This window comes from Electrophorus electricus, chromosome 1 (genome assembly GCF_013358815.1).
Source record: "Electrophorus electricus isolate fEleEle1 chromosome 1, fEleEle1.pri, whole genome shotgun sequence".
In the NCBI taxonomy this organism is placed as follows: domain Eukaryota; kingdom Metazoa; phylum Chordata; class Actinopteri; order Gymnotiformes; family Gymnotidae; genus Electrophorus; species Electrophorus electricus.
The window spans coordinates 18584638-18606871 of NC_049535.1; the positions used below are offsets into that span (position 1 = coordinate 18584638).

General features: G+C 49.1%; 1 protein-coding gene across 3 annotated transcripts in view; it reads left to right on the forward strand.

Moving 5' to 3' along the window:
* The window catches only part of cep112 (centrosomal protein 112), a 97405-nt gene that overhangs the window by 44088 nt on the left and 31083 nt on the right, over positions 1 to 22234 (forward strand). For all 3 annotated transcript variants that reach the window (XR_003410401.2, XM_027006744.2, XM_027006745.2), the window contains 3 exons: positions 4509 to 4616; positions 8976 to 9158; positions 16702 to 16932. Coding sequence is in view for 2 of the 3 variants with exons in the window: in XM_027006744.2 (XP_026862545.2) it covers positions 4509 to 4616; positions 8976 to 9158; positions 16702 to 16932 (522 nt within the window). In the remaining variant the exon portion in view is untranslated. The remainder of the gene's footprint in view (positions 1 to 4508; positions 4617 to 8975; positions 9159 to 16701; positions 16933 to 22234) is intronic.

Below are 22234 nucleotides of genomic sequence, written 5' to 3' on the forward strand. Positions count from 1 at the left end.
ATGGACCTAGTTCCTCAGAAAATAAATTTTTTCATATATTTTAGAAGACAAATGTTTCTAGTTTCTAACTAAATTTCATGGCATTTATTAAAACACTTCTCCATGTTTTGATGTGTGGCTTTCTCTCAATTTAGGATTCGTTGATGGGCAGAGACCCGCTAACGTTAGCTAGATTAGCAAGATGCTGGAGCCTCCAACAACTTCCAAAACATAACAGCACCATTTGTAATTCCAACATTTGTCATAACTAGCAATGACTGTATTTATAAATCCAGATCAGAAATGAAAAAGGAGGTCAGGCATAAAGCTAGCTAGTTACATTAATACTTTTAGGAGAAACCCCGCGCGATGATCTCATTGACTTGTCTGGGCAATAGAAAAAAGTGACAGTTAAGTCACGTATCAGATTTATTTTCTGATTTACTTTCACAGGGAATCAGGATTAAATGAGGAAAGACTGAATTTCACGGCCCTTGACTCGATTTTTGTAACTGTGATTTTGGTAGGGTGCTAATAATCTGTAAAATATTCATTTTAAATATCAAATCATTTTGGAGAATTATCGTATTTACAGATTTCATCACCAAATTGCTACAGGTTCAACAATCCAACATCCCAGCAGGAATCTTCCTGGTGCTCCCGATTTCCTCCTCCAGCATTGGATGACGTGGAGATGCATGCTTTCTTCCAATAAAAAGGGCATGAGGTGGAGATTTTGCATCTTACTGCGGTACAAGCAAGGCATCTAATTTATAGATTACCTTAGCCAAAAATGACTGTGAATGAACGTGAACACATGAACTACTCCCGTTCTAATGCCGTGGGCTCCCTCTACCTGGCGCTTAGTGAGATTTAGAAAAACCATCCTGGTCGAGTGATTGATAACTCCTTCTCCGCTCCCCCTAGGTAACATTTTTCAAACCAAATTTCAAAGACTTTTTTTTTTTTTTTTTTTTTTTTAAAGACAGTGCTTAATTACCACCACTAGAATTTGACCTTTGGCCGTTCTAAGGAAAAAAAAGCCCAATTCCATGGCTAGGCCTCAAACCTCTAGGGGCTGAATAAAAAACAAGCCTTAGTGTCACTGAGCTGTTTAGCGTTTTGCCTTCCCTTTAATGCTGCCAAGTTGAACTGAAGCATGACAACGTGAGGAGGTGTCAGGTGGGAGGTCAGGCGCCTGAGCTGAGATGGTATATATTTCCACATTGTAACCATACAGTTAAAAGTATACATATTATACAAGAATGTGCTGACAATTTGCCTTTATTGAAAGCCTACATTTAGCTGCCTCACCCCCAGAATATCCCAAGGCCAAAACAAAAACAGAATACCTATCCAACGAAGAAGTAGTAAGATAGTTGGTTACAGCCTTAAGTGTGAGGCTGTTTGAGGCATGCATTGGACATTGTGCTGTGGTGATTGTCCACAATTTCTTATAATCCTAACGGCTCAGTCTCCATGTGTTCGTCTCCTGGATGTTGCGATTGCTGTCAGATAGACATAAAGTTATAGAGGCCTGTGTGTTGGTTGGATGAGCTGCTCTGTAGTCTAGACAGACGGGACAGAAGTAATTAAGGACAAAGGCTGATCATAAATCAGCCTAGTCTTTCTCTGGCTATCACTGCACAAGGTGGAGAGGGGAGTCTCTCACTCCATAAGGGATTATGTATCTCTCACATGTGGCCATAATGATTTTAAAACATTAGGATCGGTTGTTTATTTATTAGAGGAGACTTTGGAATGTGCGTTGAGGTTTCTGCAGGATCTTGAAGTTGAAGGATATATAATGATGTCGTCTGGGTATTCTCTTTGTTAGTTATTAGTTGTAGTGTGCAAACCTTCTGCTCATAATGTCATTTGTGAGAAGGAATTTTGTAATGTTGCATTTTCCTGCAAACTGTAAATCCAACCAGCATGTGCTCTGGCAGGTCTGTGGGATGGCCTGGCTGGAAGGTGGAAGGAAGACTGTGTTTTATGAAGCTAAAAGCTTGCTTTAATATTTATGCACAGCTAGGGTAGCATTAAGGCAGTTACAGGAAGGTCAAAATGTGGTGGAAACATGGGAGGAAGTCAGTTGAGTGATTGTGTTTGAGTTTGGCTGCAGGGCACCCCCCTAGAGCTGTGCGGTAGTGAGCAGGCATCCCCTAGAGCTGAGCGGTAGTGAGCAGGTATCCCCTAGAGCTGTGCGGTAGTGAGCAGGTATCCCCTAGAGCTGTGCGGTAGTGAGCAGGCATCCCCTAGAGCTGAGCGGTAGTGAGCAGGCATCCCCTAGAGCTGAGAGGTAATGAGCAGGCATCCCCTAGAGCTGAGCGGTAGTGAGCAGGCATCCCCTAGAGCTGAGAGGTAATGAGCAGGCATCCCCTAGAGCTGAGAGGTAATGAGCAGGTATCCCCTAGAGCTGAGCGGTAGTGAGCAGGTATCCCTTAGAGCTGAGCGGTAGTGAGCAGGTATCCCCTAGAGCTGAGCGGTAGTGAGCAGGTATCCCCTAGAGCTGAGCGGTAGTGAGCAGGTATCCCCTAGAGCTGAGCGGTAGTGAGCAGGTATCCCCTAGAGCTGAGCGGTAGTGAGCAGGTATCCCCTAGAGCTGAGCGGTAGTGAGGCAGGTATCCCCTAGAGCTGAGCGGTAGTGAGCAGGTATCCCCTAGAGCTGAGCGGTAGTGAGCAGGTATCCCCTAGAGCTGAGCGGTAGTGAGCAGGTATCCCCTAGAGCTGAGCGGTAGTGAGCAGGTATCCCCTAGAGCTGAGAGGTAATGAGCAGGTATCCCCTAGAGCTGAGCGGTAGTGAGCAGGCATCCCCTAGAGCTGAGCGGTAGTGAGCAGGCATCCCCTAGAGCTGAGCGGTAGTGAGCAGGCATCCCCTAGAGCTGAGCGGTAGTGAGCAGGTATCCCCCAGAGCTGAGCGGTAGTGAGCAGTGTGACGGGCAGGATTTAATTCACATGGAACTTCAGCCTCCTCAACATGCAGACACCCACACACCAAACCCCACACAACTTCCCCACAACCCACACACACCCCCTCACACTTCCCACACAACCCCCACACATCCCTCACAATTCATCACACCCCACTACAACAGATACCACCACACACTCCCCACACACGCATAGTAACCATAAACACCTCACACACACACTAACCAACCATTCCCTCACACTAACCACACACTCCCTACACGGCACTCACACACAACAGACACACACCACACACCTCTCTCAAACCCCACACACCCAACATATGCCGATGTAGTGCCGCGATGTCTCTGTGATGCACGAGCTGGTGGGGATTTCTCCTCCTTCCCCTCCTCCCACAGCTGCCTACAAGATGTGGCCCTGTCCCTAGTGCCTCAGCACTCTGGGGCCCCTTGAACTGTCACAACACACCATAGCTCACAAACCACTGTTGGCGTTACAAAACAGATTCAGATGCCTTCACTGAGGTTTGGAAAGAGCCAGCTCTGATGTAGTGTTTCACATAACCGCCACAAGCTGCAGTTTCATATCGGGCACATTCTGTACCTCATACCACTCTGGGACTGATGTGCAAAATTGGTGTTAAAAATGTTTTGCATATATTTAGCATAAAATCATCTATATGTATACTGCTCTATATTGTTTTGGCACCTTGGCAGCGACCAGAGTGGTAAGCATCAAGTTCAGTGCATCCATATAGACAGACCCAGCAGATGCTGTGGAAATGTAGGGGCAGTCTGTGTGAGACAGAGTTCACAGTCATCTGTTTGGCTTACCCTTTAAAGGCCTTCATACTTGCTCAAAAGAGGTCTAAAAGACACATCCAGAAGATGAAGGAGCCAAGCTCCCATCTTATAGCACGTTAAAGCTGAGAGAAGACAGGGGCAGAACTAAGGTCCCACCTGCCAGCTCAGTGACTCTGGAAAGGCCCAACAGCACATGTGAACGCATCACCCTTCGGTGCTCCATGGCCATTCCAAACACTATCCCTCCATTCTCTGAGAGCCGGCTGCTTCTCTTACGAGTGTCAGATTCCTCGCCTCCCCATAGTTGGGCCAATCAGCCACTGCTCTCTCCTCTGCACCCGCCCCTTTCTTCCCCCATCTGCCTCATGCGTCCATCTTCAGCCCACAGTAGAGAGCGGCACTCACCTTCGCCCTCCCAGCGTGAGGTTTGCTGTCAGTGCCTCATGGCACCTCCTCTCTTCTCTGTGCTACAATGGGTAGATGAGTGGCCTCTGAATGAAGGAACTGAGACTTGTATATTCACTTTGTGCAGATTCCAGACCAGCTGCAATGCTTTTAGAATGCAACATCTCTGGAGTCACGTGACTGTCTTTGGAGCCCCAACATTCAGTCTTTGCGTTTACCTGTCATTTTCCTCCGTGACTGCAAGCCCTCTCTGTGCCATATTTTGGTTGCCATATTTACTTATTATAAAGCCATAGCAGGCTTCATTGTGTCCATGCTGCCGCTCACAGCTGTGGCGCTGATGCGTTGTCTTTTCTGCCTCTGCTCCGTGTGCCCAATGTGTTGCAGATGGAGAGGGTGGAGGCCGATCTGTCCCATTCTAAGTTGCTGCGGGAAAAACAGACCAAGGAGTTTGGCCACCAGCTGGAGGACCTGCAGCAGAGATATGAGCAGCAGGTGAGTACCAGGGGTGGAGAGGCAGGTGGAACACCACAATCTGTACACCTGCTGTGGGCTCGCTTTGTTTGAACATCCTGTCGGTGCATCCTATACTTCCCAAGGTACTAGCTTTCTGGAAGCCTGTACCCCCAGTGAAGGGTGGAGTTAGTGTAATGCCAAGTGTGCTTCCCAGACCCTAGAGCTGATTGCCCCTTGGAATAAGGCAGACTAGAGCAGTGAGTCTTGTGGGCAGAGTAAGGTGGCAGCGTTCCTAGGTAGGACGCCCTGCCAGGGTGAAGACTGGATTCCCAATATGCCAATCTCACTGAAACTACACAAGTCTGTTAAGATGGAGTGGACCAGCACAGGGCTGTGTGACACCGGTCAAGATTACTGGATGTCAATAAAAGGAAGTGTCTGTCTGTTAGTTCTCTGTCTTTCTGTAGTCTGGAAGCATATTGCACAAATAAAAGTGGTGATCTGAGATCAGCTTTTGTCTTACAGTTCTCATTGCGTTTTATTTGGCCAGCTGACCTTGAACGGCCCATCTTAGTCCAATGGGCAAAGCTTTAAGTTGTTAAACTGCTTAAAGTTCAGTTTGAACCATATTTGCATTTTATGACTTTTTGAGTAAAGTTTTATTCCAAGAAGTAAGAGTAGTTGATTCACTGAAGAAGAAAAATCAGGATACTGTGATGATTGAAATGCAGGATATGGTTTATGATGGGCAGAGGTTGCACTTGTGTAAAATCAAGTCTAGTTTTAGCACTGTGATCCATGTCCCCTTATCCTATCATTCAATCAGAGCTTCTTGAATAAAAATCTACATTATTTCCCTTCCAATCAAAATCCCATTAGCTGATGATAAATCATCTTTTTAAAATAAAACAGTTTCATTTAATCCTCCAAAATGTAAAGCACAAACCCATCAAAATGTAATTTAATAAGGTGCAATTGAATGTCGCACCATGAAACAACAATAGAACGTGAGGAGATTCACTGCTGGATAATTCATTCAGCTTTCACGACAAATTTATTTCCGCATCTGAAACAGCTATGTGAGCTAATAGATCATATCAGAATGCCCACAGTTAAATCAGCACTGATAAATTGAAATGCGCTGTTGTAAAATGAATGTGAATGAGCACAAGAGAGGTAATTACTCCCAGTAAGACCTCATTTGAACTTAACTTAAAGTGTAACACTGCATTAGACAGTTTCCTCTTTTATGCCACAGCAATTCAGATGTAACTTGTGCTTTCTAGTATGGAATGCTTTTGGGTTGGGTGGGTGTTTGGGTGTGTGGGTGGGTGTGTGTGTATAAAACAAAGGCACTGGCCAGCAGGATCTAAAACATGACGCACACCTGATCCTCAAACTCGGCTGGCAGTAATGGGTGTTGTATCAGGCCAAGTCCATGGCAAATGCATGATATACATCCAGCAGTGTTTGAAAGCAGACTAACACACCGTCCCCTGGGCCATTTCCAGTGCAGTAATTGGCTTGCATGGCGTGTCAGTTGTTTTAAATTGTTTTGAGTGGAGATGGTTAGTGTCTATGGTTTATCGACAGACTAAAGTGCACTATGTAACGATTTTTGTCTGCGTGACAGATGAGCTTGTTGAGGTGGCATATGCCTTAATAATCACTGGTGTCAGGGAAGAATTGCAGTGGAAATGGGATTCTCTCATCTTGTTTCTGCAACCATTTGGTAAAGTGTGAGGGAAGTCTTTGAATAGGCAATCTAAGATAGATATGGCAGTCTAATAACACGCATATTCTATCCATTTCTTTCACTAAAAGATACTGGCAGTGATAGAAATGTAATTGGAAGCAGCTTGGCAGTTTTCCCCTCTGGCTCTGCATTGGAAGATGTTTGCTTCATGACATTTTAAGATTCACATAGTTTTCAGATTCCAGATTGCAAAAGAAAACAGTAATTTGCTTGACATCTCCAAAGGGGGGGAAAATGTTTTCATTATTTTTGAATAATAAGAATACTACAAATACTTGCGTAGTGTAATTGTGTGTAAACACTCAAGGCGGTACTTACTGTGTGACTCCCAGATAAACGGGGCATTGCATTCCCTTCAAAAATATGTATATTGCTGACTGCTCTTTGTGAATGGAATGCTAAATTAATTTAACCAATCACAGGTTAAAAATGTATAAGTGCTAATTAGCTTTTATACTCCGTGTTAGCCGTATGAAGCTGAGATCTTTAGGCATGGCTCTATGAATACACAGTGTCTGAATGTCAGTTTCATGTGGGCACAGATACATCTTGGTTTGGACAGGGTCATGTGGGCACAGACCGGTCTTGGTTTGGACAGGTTCCTGCTTTAGCTCTTTAGCCATGGCATGTGTGCACACCAACACACGCGCACACCCCACATTTGCTCTAAAGTGCCCAGACACACATTCTCATCTTCGTTTTCTGTACTGTGGAGCACGGAGCCAACAATCCCTTCTACCTTTCTGGCATTTTTGTCAGCCTCCCCCCTACTGTGTGCCTCCGTACTCTTCTGCTCTGCCAGTCTGTGGTCATCTCCAGTGGTCATCTCCTGACCCAGCAGCTCAGCGCATTGTTTCCCGGTGAGAGAGAAGGGACAGGGCTAATGACAGCCAGCCCAGCGTCAGCAGCCGATCGATGCCGTCGTTTTACAGCGAGGCGTCCATGGTGTTCCCCGAGCCTGCTCTCCACGTGCCGCTACCCCCCACCCCTCTCTCATCCTGCATGGATCCGCTGGCCCCGTCAGAACAATTCCAGCCAGAGCCGTCACGTGGGAGCAGGGCTTCCGTTGCCTGGCTGCAGCAGGCCACCGGCTCCCAGGGCTTTACACGCAGTAATAGACCAGGGCCTGGCTCAAGCTAACCGCTGATCACGTAGTCCTGCGTACTCCATACATCGCCATCACGTTTGACCCTGTAAAACTTAACACAAATGCTGTAATGAAATCAGACGCGTCCCACTCAGTATCGTTCGCAGATATGACCTGGTTTTCCATTCTTGGGTTTTTCCTGATCCATTTGTCCAGGTCTCTTCTGTTTGCTGGTGAGATTGTGCTCTCTGAAACAGTCTGTGTAAACTGTTGCTCCATGGCTCTCCGGTGTAGGGTGGGCTAACCCAAGCCCTGGGGGAAGTGCTCTTTTCTCTGCTGGACATTAGCCTTGGAGAAATGCAGCTGCAGCTAAAGAGCTGGTGCCAAGGAGTTGTGCTGCGCTTGCCTTTGTGGCGCTCCCTGCCTCTCTCGCCGGGCTGGATTCATGCTCCTCGCGGCTGCCCGATTCATCACCCGCACTCAAAAGCGACGCGGCGGCCGCTGGCTGGCAGGCCAGGTAGGGTGCCGCCATACACAATGCGCCACGGATTAGCATCAAAGCGTCGGCAACCAGACCCTCTCCACGCCGGGCCGCCTTTCACAGCCGGCAGGGGGACGGGGCTGGATGGGCCAAGGTCACTGTCTCCCCCTCCCATCACGAGGGGACTGGGAATGAGCCCTGGGAAGCAGCAGCTCCAGCTCACGGCACAGCAGGTGCAGGCCAGCCAGATAATGCTCCCCTGCTAGCTTTTGTTTTCTTTCTCCACTCTCTTCCAGCTCACTCTTTGAGAGTTGGTACGATCCCCCCCCCCCAGTTAGTCCCAGTCGGTTTTTTATTTGTCCTGCCCTTGTCAGGATTGAATCAGATATGGATTGAAATGAAAGTTGTCGGTAGGTGGACAGATAACAAGCTGTACGTGGTTGCTAGGGTGGGAGCACTTTGATGTCTTCGCTGGATAATAACGAGGAAGTTAACATAGTCCTCAAGCTAAAATCATTTGAGAATGTTTGTTCCTTAGCAGTGTCTTGGAATAAATTGGATTACAGACTTAGGTGGTCAGTCTAAAACTATAAATGTTTACATAATTTTTACATAATTTGTATTTCTCTCCATCATAGTGGTCTTTTCCTCACAACTCCATGTTTGTTGAATATAATGTTTGGTGAGGGTTTTTTCGGCATGGCTATAAGCCGATTTTTCCGTCCTGTCCGTCACGTTGGGAGCGTGGGGCCAGGCACGCGTGACGGGGCAGATGGCAGCCCCAGCCCAGCCTCCCTAACTTGCGTCCATCACGCCTCTTTTTTATAATGAGCTGCGGAGGAAGGCGGAGGATCGATGAATGAGGCGTAGCTTGCGAGGCGCTCGCCATTAGCCCCGGGAATGGGACGTTAGCAGACCCCGTGAGGTGATGCAAAAAACCTTCGCTATTAGCGAAACCTGTGCTGAACTTTTTATCCCCCCCCACCCCCCACCCCCCCATGTTAGCCATGCGCAAGTTGTCATGACGACAGGGACGTGCCACCGATGAAGCCTTGCTCCTTGTCGTCCAATCAGATCGTGGAGCTGAAACTGCAGTACGAACAGGAACGGAGCCACCTTTTCCAGCAGCACAATGCCGAGAAGGACAGCCTGGTCCAGGACCACCAGCGGGAGATCGGCAGTCTGCAGCAGCAGACGCGCGCCGCGATGCTTCAGCACCAAGCGCAGACTCAGGAGTGGAGGAAGCGCGATGCCCAGGTAGGGGGCTCTGCCCTGCTCAACACCATTTCGCTCTGTTGGTGTCCATGCCGAACAACATGTTGGTGACTCTTTCTCCCCCACGTTTCGCCGCCGCGTTTACGTTTGCGTTTGCGTTCCGTTTCCCACTCCTATGCATATTTTGCCGCAAATTTATTAAGTTTGAAACAGGTTTTCAAAAGACATGTAACTAATTTTATTGTAGACGCTTTGTCGCGAAACTATGACCACGTTTTTGTGCTGCAAACTGCAGGAAAAGCAAGATTTCTGTGCAAAGGAAATCTTGCTGCCGCTCCAGTTTTTATGCATTGTTTCCATGTGCAGTGTTTCAAGTGGGATTTAACAGAAGAACCGAAAAAGCCCTAGCCACTGACACCACAAGCTGCCAGATAAAGGAGCCGAGCTCTGAGCACAGTAGGTCTCTGGCCTTTTTTTTTTTGCCCAGAGTGGGTTGTGGGTTTCTGCTTTCTTTCTTGAAGCAGGGCTCCTGTGCCGGGTCCGCCCACCCTGGCCGGAGCACTGTGTTGGTCGGGCGTTGGCGGCTTCCCTCTCGCTGCTCCGCAGGTGGCCGCCATCCCCTCCCGAAACCCCCGTTTACTTTCTCGCCATCTCCCAGGCTCCACACGTGTCTGTGTGCCATTCGGCCTGCGTTAAATGGCACTCCTGGCAGGACTGCTGGAAGCCTCCAGCTGGTTTGTTTCCCAGCTGGTTTCTCTTAGCGTACCCCCTTCTCCTCATCAGTACAGCTGTCACGGAGGCTCTGCAGCAAACTGCTCCACAGCCGAGCCCCCCAGCCGAGCCCCCCCAGCCGGGGACGCTTTGGACTGCTCAAGTAGAAATATAAAGTGTCAGCATGGCTAAGTCTTGTTTATGGGCTCGGCACAGGAGGTCCATGTCCAGCAGGCCAGTGCTGTACTGAGCTGCGTCACAGTCTGCGGGTATCAAAATATCAGCCAAAGAAATGTTTGACCACAGTTCATAAAGTTGAAAGCATTAGTTATTCTCGGTTTTCGACTACTCTGCCCAACTTATGTTGGAAGCCATTTTTAAAAAATCTAACTTTTGCTTTTGGTACACATCTTGCAGCAGAGAAAACTGAAGTACAAACAGATGGAGATTCGTTTCCACCTCAGAACTAACGGCATCGAATTCAAACTCCTTTAGCAGACCATGTGTTTCCCCCAGATGTCTATGTATTGTCTCGCCCAGAAAAATGAACACTGCTGCATCAGCATTGCGGTGTGTGATGTAGCGATGTACCAACCAAGGTCATAGTTCAGAGCAGTCAAGGTTACAGTTCAGAGGAATAAAGGTTACAGTTCTGAACAGTAAAGGTTATAGTACAGAGAGGGTTACAGTTCACATGAGTAAAGGTTACAGTTCTGAACAGTAAAGGTTGCAGTTCACAGGAGAAAAGGTTACAGTTCTGAGATGTATGCAGCGTTTTTTCGTCCCCCGTGTTTCCCCATACACAGCATGAAGCCATTTGCCCAGCACCTCATCAGTCACATCATTATTGAGTGTGTGTTTGGACAAGCCTTGTGGGACATGAATGCAGGGGAGTGAAACGGCCTGCTGCAGTGAGAAGCCGCCACGACACCCCAGCCTTCAGAAAGTACTGAGCAATTTGTCGTAGCTCAGGAGAGCAGCCCTTGCGGTTTGGCTTGTCTGGACGTGTTCCTCCATTTGATGATGCGATTGTGGTCAAAAGTGCGCTGAGCTCCAACACCATCCCTAGTCCACCCCCCCCCCCCCCCCCCCCCCCCCCCACACACACACACACACACACACTGTGATGCTTCTGAAACAGCGAGCAGGACTTCTGTGAAGAGTTGGTTGTGGATGAGAGGAGCCTCATGTTCTGTGTTCAGGTCAGTTCATGAAGGATATGCAGGGTGGAATATTCCTCCAGATGGGACTGCGCCTCCACCACCGCCCAGTGCTGCGAGCCTCTTTATGTTTAAGCACTCCAGGCTGAGAACGCTCCAGAGATTTTGAGGGTTTTTTTTTTTTTTTCTAGAATTAAGACCCTTTTGAATTTTGACAGGAGATCTTACAGTTAATTGCAAACATGGAGGCGAACCACAATGTTCCGAGTGTCCAGCTGTCATGAATATTTTTCCACTTACCATAGCAGAGCTGAAGTTTACATGAAAGTGAGGCTTGACTGGTTTGAAAACTCCTCCCCCTCCGCATAATCTCAAATTAGAATTGGTGTCTATCAAGCTTAGCTTTAGCCGCAAGATCTACTGGTGACAGGAAACTGGCTGTCTCGGTGATGAAGTGATGCGGTGTACATGTGATAAGATGACCATCATGAGTCATCAAGAATGCACATTTTCTCTAAATGTGCTTAGAGAGAATGAATTTTAGGAGAGGATGGCACTGCAGAAGTTTTTTTCTGCTTCATTGAGACAATACAGTAAAGAACATAGATGGTTGATGACAGTGTGGATTTCTTTGTATTTGTCTTAAAGACAACTGTATGTAAATAATCCAGATTAATTTTAGTGTTCATGATGTGATGTGCTGGCTATCCTGGCCTGATTGAAAGCTCAGCCTCTGTCCAGGCAAGACTACAGCAGTAAGCCCATCATGGATCAAAGGGCTGCAGATGGAATTTTGGTTTGGGTTTCTTCCTAGAATCCAGGAAAGGGGCCATGTTATAAGGAGCTTGTTCTGCAAGTGGATGTCCTTCACATACACGGTCTGGTCAATACACTGGTCAGAGCCTGGCAAACGGCGCAAGAAGCTCCACAAAGCGAGGGTATCAGAAAGGTGCCGTGTAAATAAAAGATAATGAAGCTGGTGATGAAATGAGTGGAGTCTCCTGCTCCCAGCACTGTGAGCTGGTCCTTCCAGCCCAGAGATCATTTGCTTTTCTGAAGTCCTCTAATGGTTTGCTTTTGTCTGATGTCTTCGCTTGGCCTACACATCAGTGCTGCTCAGTGTTCTTTAAGGCAGTCAAAATTCACAACCTTCATTTGGTACTTATCAGGTATAACCATTGAAATAAGGGATCACAAAATCTCTACAGTTGCGGTGAAATGCAACCCTGCGTAAGCTTTTTGTTAGTATCCTGCCATTAGTGAGTCGAAGGGGATTTTTTATTGATCTATTTGTTGGTGAGGAGTCTTTTTTGAGGGGTTGCTCTCCAGTCCGTGCTGCTGGGCTGAAGTTGCAGTACTGGTCTCCCTCAACCTGGAAACGCTGCTTCCACGTCCCCCAGGCTTTTCCTTTCCGCAGTCTTTTTGAAGATGAAAGGCCAGGAGTAGCTTGGCAGGCCATCCAGGACTGCTCCTAGTAAATATGGTTGCCTGCAGCCACTGTTGTGTTCTGACGCCCAGCCGGCCCGCAACCCACTCTGGGCTTCTTGTTTTCTTCCCATGCACATCTGTGACGCACCATTATTATAGGAGTGTGCGTCTTTAAAGGCACCATTTAATGGGAGAGGATCTGCAATCAGAATTAGCATTTTTCTTCTGTCTGCAGCTCACCACTTTCCTGACATGTCATCTTGAATCATGTTTTTCCAGTGTTGCAGCTGCTTCCCGCACTGTTGCACAGGAAGAATCAATATGCTGTTGGATTCTGGCTCTGAAATGTTCCATTTCCTTGAAGTTTGAGCTCGGGTAAATGAAGACGTAGCTTTGCTCATCACACTGCCCTCAGCAGATGTTTGTGTCTGGGTCTCCCTTGGTAAAGAGACCTATTACACATCATTTAAGCAGATTGTATGAACAACAGATGTTTTGTTTGGTTGGTCAAGTCCATTATTACATTTCCTGTGTTGGGAGCTTCACTGAGAAATCCATTTTTTTTCTTCTTACTTGGCCAGTGCCTCAATTTTCTTTTCTTTTTTTTCCATCTTTCACAAAAGTTCAGTAATATATCAGAGTTCAAAGCACACAGGAGCGAATCTGATCCTTCCAAAGCTGTGCCAGGCCTGTTCTCCACGGCTGCAATCGGCAAATTAATGCTTCTCTCCAACTTTCCAACGACTCTCTTCCCGAATATGAGATTTGACCTCAGTACACGAAGGCTAGCCTGAGAGTGGATATCAAGCCTGCTCTTCAGATGTGGAAGAAACAATAGCTGAGCAGGCCCAGATCTGCTCCCTCACTCCAGTGGGTGAGAGGGCTCGTATCCAGGGTCTGCTTCCAAACGCCAGTGGGTGAGAGGGTTCGTATCCAGGGTCTGCTTCCAAACGGCAGTGGGTGAGAGGGCTCGTATCCAGGGTCTGCTTCCAAACGCCAGTGGGTGAGAGGGCTCGTATCCAGGGTCTGCTTCCACACGCCAGTGAGTGAGGGGGCTCGTGTCTAGCCCAAGGCGATGTCACGGCATCCATGGCGTCGGACACTCTGAGATGTGAGCTGCTGCAGGCATGTGTGTTTGCAATTGTATCTTAATTAAGTTTTAAAAATGAAGCGTTTTATGGCTTTGTTGTCGTTTAAGCAATGATGCCGCATTATTATGCAGCATACTTAATTACTGATTACTTAGTTAAAACTTTAATTAGTTTTCTATGTTAAATGTATTAGACTGCTTTTTAATTAAGAGAAAAGAAATATCAGTTCATTAAATCTGAAATATATTTATTTTGTTTTGAATCAGTATTATTGATTATATTCTTCATGCTGTGACCACACCTTCCTCACCGCAGCCCTTCTCTGCCTGGGGAAAAAGCCTTCCTGCCGAGCCCTGCCCACACCCCCACCCGCCCCTCTTAGTCTACCCAAGCTTCCGGTGTCATGAGGGCTGGACGGAGGTACCTGGCGTGAGTTCTGGGCCTCCGGCACACAACGTCTCTCCATTCCCAGACAGTTTCCCACGATGAACAGGGGTTAAATACTGGCCAGACATCACGTCCATCAGGCCAGCCTCTCTGAGGAGCACAAGGGTCCCGTTTATTGAAGCCATGCTAATGTGGGCCAGGGTGCCCTCAGCATGGTGAGTGCATGTGGTCCAGGGCTCCTCTCAGCAAGGCTGGGCCTCGTCCAGCCTGTGTCCTGTGTGCTGATGCCGTCTCGATGATCTCTGCCAGGTGACTCTGAAAGCCCAGTTTCTCGGGCATCGTCGGGGCTGCCTCAGTCGTGGGTCACTGCACTGTCACTGTTCTCTGTGCGTTTGACACAGATGCGAACTCTTTATACGTTGTCACTGTGTCTCGATGTGTTCCCAATGGCACATCTCCACCCAGCAGGCGAGGAAGACACTTCCTGGGTGCCATGACATCTTCCTGTCATGCCAGCTGGCAAACTCCAGCCATGTGAAACAAAACAAAAGTTTAAAATGTTCTGCAAATGTCTTGCCCTCTGCTGCTAAGGACATGGTCTGCTCAGTCATGGGCTCAGTTCTCAGCGAAGGCTCCACCTCAAGGCTAATTACAGCATGCTTTAAGTTTTACAAGGTCCTGGGCTGTTCTGCTGCAGTACACACCAGCGCATGGGGTGCCCTTAACGATACGAATGCATGTGTGTTTAGGAATGAGAAGCCCATGGCTGTTTGGATAGTGTCTGTCCACCCCTGTCCTCCTTCCAAGGGTCGGTCACGGTGTGGACCGGATCCCTGTGCAGTGATCCACCCCTCCGGCTTTATCTGCACAGCTCCTATTGTCCCTGGCAGACCTCCAGGTCTGAAGAATTCTAGAGTAAACAGTTTATGGGCAGCTGCCGGCAAGGCAGGAGTTTGCTGGGTAATCGGAGGCCAGCTTCACATAGGAGGCTAAAAATGTTTTTGGTTGGCGCCACAGCACAGGAAGTGACTCTGTGGGCATGGCATCTGAAAAAAAGTTTCACCGTGGGCACGGGGTTTTGATAGGAAGTTCCACCGTGGGCACGGGGACTTGTTCCACTGAAGCACTGGCTCCATAGCTGAGTGGGTCACGGGCAGCGAGTGGTTTTAAAAGCCCATCAAGGTCAAGTTTTTTCATCATCGCTGCTGGGGCAGTGCTTAGAGACCACTGGAAGCAGGCATTACTCTCTGGAGCATGTCTGAGCACAAGAGGCTGTTTTAATAAGAGGATAAGATCATGTGCGTAAGTGCTACATAATCACTCATCCTACAGTCCTCTCTTTAAACTGTTCACATTTTTTTCCACATTCACATAACTTCATATCTTTTTTATGTTGTGCTATTTTCTGTAGTTATCTTATTTTTTATTTCTTTTCACAAGATTATTTCAATAAAAAGGCAGCAAAAGCCTCTCCCTGTCCAGTTTAAGAGGGAATTACAGATGAAAGGCTCCTCGGAGCCCAGCTCTAATAGCCCTGCACATGTAGCCACAGTAGCGTGGAGTCCAGAGAGAGCTGCTGGTGCACTCGCCTGGGACCCCAGCACCGCCTCCGCAGCTGGGGTGTGTTTTCCTTTCGTGAGCCGCCTTTGAAGTGGCAGAGATTCTACAGAAACACACACACACACACATTGCGAAGCCCCCCCAGTCCCCCAATGTGCTCACATCAGTTTTCTGAGCAGGCTTGCCATGTGAAATGATCTCCTCCCCGAGATGTCTGGGAGCGGAGGAGGAATGGAGACGGGGTGGGGAGCTGCCAACACACTGGCAGTTATCACTCAGCCCCCACCCATCACCCTGCTCACCCACCCGTCTCCACCCCTACTCATCACACCACTCAGCCCCCACCCGTCACCCTGCTCACCCACCTGTCTCCACCCCTACTCATCACACCACTCAGCCCCCACCCATCACCCTGCTCACCCACCCGTCTCCACCCCCACTCATCACACCACTCAGCCCCCACCCATCCGTCCATCCCTGCCCCACTTATCACACCACTCATCCACCCATCACCGTCTCCACTCATCACACCACTCACTCATTTTTCACCCATCCATCACAGAACCCCATCACCACCCTGCCAATCACAGCCTCACCCATTATACGTCTCACCCATCACGGCCCCTCCCGCCTGTTTTCCTCAGTGTCCTGGTTTAGCCATCTGCTGAGTTTTCCCGTGAGCATGCCCACTCTCAACATATCTGAGCTCCGCCTCCTTTTCTTTTTTGGCTTCATGAGATGAGGAATGGCAGAAGTACCTCATCCCCCATGCGTAACTGACCTTTGATTTGCACTAATTTCACTCATTAAACCAGCCTGCTGACCCCTGTGGAATGCAGCTCTTTGATGTGGAGCTCTGGGTCTCGGTGGTGATCAGAGGCAGCAATGTATGTTTTCCTGGGCCTGGCCAGACTGAGAGCACATAGTCTGCCCACACCGCTCCCTGTGGTTTTCTTCCTCTCAATCTGAGCGTGTACGGGATTCCCCTCGCTTGCCGTCCTATAAACACACTGTCTGTACCACTGTGCGCTGATCTGATTGACGGGAGCCAGAGAAATATTTTACACGTCTACCTGCTCTTTTAGTTCTGTGCTCTGCTTCCTTGATGAAGTTGTGTGTGTGTGTGTGTGTGTGTGTGTGTGTGTGTGTGTGTGTGTGTGTGTGTGTGTGTGTGTGTGTGTGTGTGTGTGTGTGTGTGTGTGTGTGTGTGTGTGTGTGTGTGTGTGTGTGTGTTGTGGGTCATTCAAGTCCATCTCCGAGCTGGAGGCCCAGGTGCAGTCTTTACGGGAGGAGGTGCTGGCAGCTCACAGTCAGCGGAAGCAGCAGTTGGCTGAGCTGGGAGTCCTGCGCGAAGAGGAGCGTCAGCAGGCCGCCCGCGAGCAGGAAGCGGCGCTGGACCGTCTCCGCACCGAGATGGAGCGCGCCCGCCTCGACCTGGAGAAGATCCATGCCGCTGAGAGAGATCTGGCCCAGGAGAAGGTGGGTGGTCACAGGCCTCCCCAGAGCTTACACCCGCCCAAACGCAACACGCCTCCGACGCCCCGCCACTCACTCAATCACCAAGAGATAGAAACGATCCAGCCTGACAGCGCAGGACAGGACTCCTAGAGCAGTGCTTTCCAGCTCATATACTATATACCCACAAGTACATCGTTAACCATCCTAAACCTGCTCACCTGGTAGGGTGCATGCCATGTGGATCATGGTACACAGTCGTGAGCTTGTATGCACTCACGCACACTTAAGTACACCGCTGCACTTTGTAGTCAGACAGAAGAAGAGTCCTGGTTAGCGTTTCATTATAAATACATTAGGCCACTTTGTACTGGCTCTGTCTAAAGGGAACAGGCATGCTTCAGTGAGACACTGCTGGAATTCCTATGTTCACTGGTCCTGGTGTATTCAGGAATCATGGGCTAGACAGCTTCCCTAATCCAGCCAGGCTCCAGGTGACAGTGTGCTGTTTATCAGGATCGTAATCCTTATTAAAGCCGTTCATTAGAGCTTACATCCGCCCAAACAGCCTCGTTTCCCCTTCCAACCCCGCCCACTGCTTCTCCCAGCCCCTCCCCCACTCCAACCCCACCCCGCTCATTGCTCCTCCCACCCCACCTGCCGTTCTTCCACTCCAGCCCCGCTCGCCGCTCCTCCTGGCCCATCCCCCACTCACTCGGCCCAACACTCTTCCCGGCCCCTCCCCCGCTCTTCCCGGCCCATCTGCAGTGTTACTGTGCCAGGCAGCCTACTCCATAAATCCTGCACGTGAGTCCCACCGCCACATGTGCAGACGGCTGGCGCGGACATCTCAGGACGTTCCGTCTTTTTCAGCTCCGCCACCACGTAAGGGTTGTTTGTGAACAATAAGTCATCCTTGTGCATCCGGCCACATCTGAGGCTCGCTCTGGCTGCCAGATGTGGCAGTCACGCAGAGACCGCACAGCTTGGAGGAGAAGGGTGCGACTTTGATGGCCGCCTCGCCACCCCATGTTTCAGAAACTTGCCGAATAGGCATTAATGTGAAAAATAGTTTCTGGAGCAGCTAACACTGAAATGAGTGTCACTGATGTGAATCAGTCCTCATAATCACTCTTAGTCATACACAACTGCTTCTGTACAGAGAAGCACTGCTAAATGGCCTCTGGGTCAAGTGGCTTCTCAGAAGATGCAAGTGATTGGCTTCTTCCCAGAAGTCCTTGGGGCCTCCTTCCTGTCTCCAAGCCTGGCAGGCCCAGTCTCATCTCCTCCCAATGGGCTGCGTAGAGTCAGACATCCCAGAATGAAGTCAGCTGACTGTTCTGACTCCGTTCTGGAATGTCCTGCCTTGATCACACTGCTTAGATCTCATAGACTGTCATTCAGGTTCACTTAGTGTCCTTGTAATTGTTGTTTGTTATCGACAAGGCACAACGATTTATTCTAAGGAAAGGGTCCAAGGTGAAGTGTTAATAATGGTGAGAGTCGGTAAGCAAGCATGAGCTTAGACTCTCAATAATGCAAGGATGAGGGCAGAGTCATAAACTGAAGTTCAAAATGAGAAACTTCAGTCATGATTGAGTCAGTGTTCATAATGTCAGTACAGAGCGGTGTGAGACAGGATATGGAGGAGAGTCCAGTGGGAAGAGAATCTGTCCACTGCAGTTCTGATTTTACAGCATGCTTAAATGTCTGTTTCTGACGTCTTAGTCTCCATTATCTTCATATGGGGTTACATTATCCATTTTTGCCTAGATTTCATGATCACAAAAGGGCAATCATCCCTTGAACTGTTTCGTTTGTGTTTTCTTTCTGCCTTTTCCCCACTCCAACCATTCACCACATAGGTGCTACTGGCCACATGTAGACATGCAGCATCATGTCATGTAGTGTAGTATAGTGACCCAGGCTCATAGTGCTGAAGGATGGGAGCTGGACACAGGGATCAGACTCATTCCACCAGCGGGAGCTTTTCTGGCCTTGGAGGATGAGAGAGGGTTACCGTCTGTCTGTCTGTCTCTCACTCTCACACAGACACACCCCCAGCTGAATTTCTGCAGTTTGCTTAGCCTGCGATGTGTAGCATGGCTTATTGTTACTACCCTTTTGCGCTTTTTTTTTTTTTTTTTTTTAAACCAAGTGCATGAGAGGGAAACCGTTATTAAGATAAATGCCATAGGTTGGGCAGATTCTGGGCCTGGGCCTTTTGAAGTCATTTAATGATTCCCCTGCTATGTTAAGCACACTGTGCCTGAGGAAGATATCACTTCCCACCTCAGCCTCAGAGTTTCCAACTTTCCCTTTATTTTTGAAGTCTCAGTGGAGGAAAAGTTTCCATATTTTCATTTAGTGGAAGTTTGCTGGCTCTCAGATCCTTATTGACTGCATGTTTTGTGAGCTGAAATTCCTCGCTCGTTTGTTGCCGACGGAGACGTTGTCCTGTGCAGGCGGCGGGGTCCTGGAGCGGGTCGCCAGGGTTTGAACGCACCTCACAGAAGCCCAAGAAAAAGAGAGCAGAAATCCATTAAATCCATGAATGGGTTGCCATCAAAGACATCGCCTTTTTGAGGGGGAGCTCGTGGAATAAAATAATGAGAAGCAGAATATCAGAGAAGATAAGATCGCCGCCTTAGATTGTCCGAGGCGTCCGAGACTGGAGAAGAAAGGCAGGAAGACCGGCGGCAGCGTCTTCGTTTCAGCTGCGCGGGTTTATCTGCGCAGCACTCCGTGTGGGCCGTGGGCGCGCCAGCACCCAATCTCCATGCAGCACACAGGACCGTGGGAGCCTTGTCCCCGCAGATAAACCCGCCTGCTCTCGGCAGCTCCTGGGACTCCCAGCAGCCCTTCAGATGCTGCTCAGGGCTTCAGCTCCCCCTCCTCCAGCTTTTGAGGAACGGGAGGCTAATATGAATTAGGTCCTGCTTTACAGATTAGGCTCTTTTAATGTTGGAACCCCCACCACACCACCCGCTCCTCCCTTTGAATAGCGCAGATTTCTAACGCAGCCTAATTTTAACTGAACATTTCTGACATTTTGTTCAATTTGAAATTTGTTTAAAAAGTGTCTGGGATCATTGAGTCTAAAGAAAAAGACTTTTAAAAAGATTATTAAGGTTTCTCTGTGTTTGGTAACTTAATGTTTGGGTGCCTATGTAGATTTTGCATCAAAAAGAATCTCACACAGATGACCAGGCCATCAAATGTCTATTTGGTTTTGATCATTGGGCGCAAGGTGCCTGGAGGATCCGAGAAAGGTCACAGGATGTACCTGCGGGCAGCTATTGGGATGAGGCTTATTGAGGCTCTTAGCAGTGAGTTGAAAGCAAAAGCGCAGTCACTTTCCTTCTAAATTCTTTGTTTGCAACATGTGCATGACAAGTCACAGTTTGTATTACCGTCGCAGGTTCAGCGCCAATGCTGGCCCTGGCATGAACGTTTTCAACTAAATAAATCCTCATCTGAAGCAATGCTGTAGGTCAGTCTGCTTTCCACGGCAGCGTGGGGCAATTGTTCCAGAGTGACAACAGGCCAGCGGTCATAATAGAAAAGAGCTGCATTTCGGGGGAAGACGCCATTCCTGTCCGGCTGTGCTCATCCACCCCCACGCCTGTCCACTGCACCCGCCGACTCCACCTGCTTGTAAACGGCACGTGGCAGCGTGCAGGGGAATGTAGCTCTCTCCAGAGCAGGGCGACGCTTTGATCCCGTGTAGTGCTTTTCATCTGCCAAGTCTTCATGTTCAGCTGATTTTGTGGCGTAGGGCTGGCTGAAGTGGCCCAAGCTATTTGTTAATAATTTAATTTGAAAAAGGAAGACGGAAAAGACGAGATGCACATCAAGGCAGTGCAGTTTTATGAAGAGTAGCTCAGTGAATATTGTATAGACAGTGGACAAGGATTACACTCGTCAGAAATCAGACTAGGTACAGTACATGTATTAAAAGGCCAGGAAATAGACTTTATTACGATATCGTGATATTTCTGTTTATTGTCTTTGACTGATGTCATCACAATGGCTGTGTTTTCGATCAATCAGTGGCCCCGCTGGTCCCTCTGCAGCCTCAGAGAAACACTGTGCCTAGCCGCAACCACCGGGACTGGATGTCACATGGCTGCCCCATGCCTATCCCCTTGTTCCTACTCACAGCTAAATGACCCATAGGCCCCACCCCGCTTCAGAGGTACACAGCCGGTCTCTCCTCTTCACAAGGAGCCTCCTCCTGACTCACCCAGGCAGGTGGCCTGAGCCAGGTTGTTAGACTTGTGCTGCTCCCTGTCAAGCACTCCATTCTGCCCGTCGTATGAGCGCTGCTCCTGGGTTTTGGTTACACAGTGAAGGTGCTGCACGCGTGCGCTCCCCGGCCTCCGCGCTCGCCAGCAGATCACCATGGTAACAAGGCGTGTAGCGCCCGACGCGTGAGGTTATTTTTAAGTTTACTCCCGGTGACAGAAGAAAGAGGCTCGGAGAAGGAGAGCGAGGCAGAGGCGCCTGTCAGATCCGGGACTGAGTGGCAGGCCCTAGGAAGAGCGAGGTGCACCAGCCAGGTGACTGCAGCAGGAGAAGGAAGGGTGACACCCGGCACAAGTGGCACGTGCGCGGCCCGAAAGCACGCCCACACCCTCCTCTCGCCTCATTAGCCACAAAGCACAGAAATGCTTAAAACCGCAGGCCCGAGTGGCCCGAAAGAAACCTGGGAAAGCGGATCGGCCTGCCTGACGGCTCTTTGTTCTCAGAGCCTGTTCGCTGCTTGGAGGCCGTTTGCCGCTACCCAGCGAGCGGGAGTTGTCATGGTGGGGAGAGACCATAAGTCTGGGTTGCCCACTAATAGCCTGTAGCTGTCTCGGCCCAAAGGCGAATCGCCGAGGCGATGCTCACGCCCCCGCCAGCCAGTGCCTGGTACAGCGCTCCAGGTCACCTACCTTTCAAGCCTGCCCTGCCTGTTTTATTTTATTTCTCCTCTCCTCACACATTTCACCCCTTTTTTCTTTCTCCCAGTCCTCCTTTCCTAAGATGTATCCCCATCACACGTCACCTGCTGCTGTCTCCACAGGAGGAGGTCTTCTAAAGTCTGTCTGTGCGTCCTTCCAATGGCGGTGGTAAAGGGAGAGTGCTACAGCCCTGTGGCGGTGGGGAATGAGGCAGTGTTGATGCCTGCCGGAACATCACGGGGCAGATGATCAACGCGGCACACCAGGGCTCAGCCGTCCCCTCTCCTGGGTTTCATCCTCAAAAAGGGCATGTGGCACCACTTCCGTTCCGAGTGCCAGATTGGGGTGTGGGCTCCCCTCTAAACAATGGTTCTTTTTTT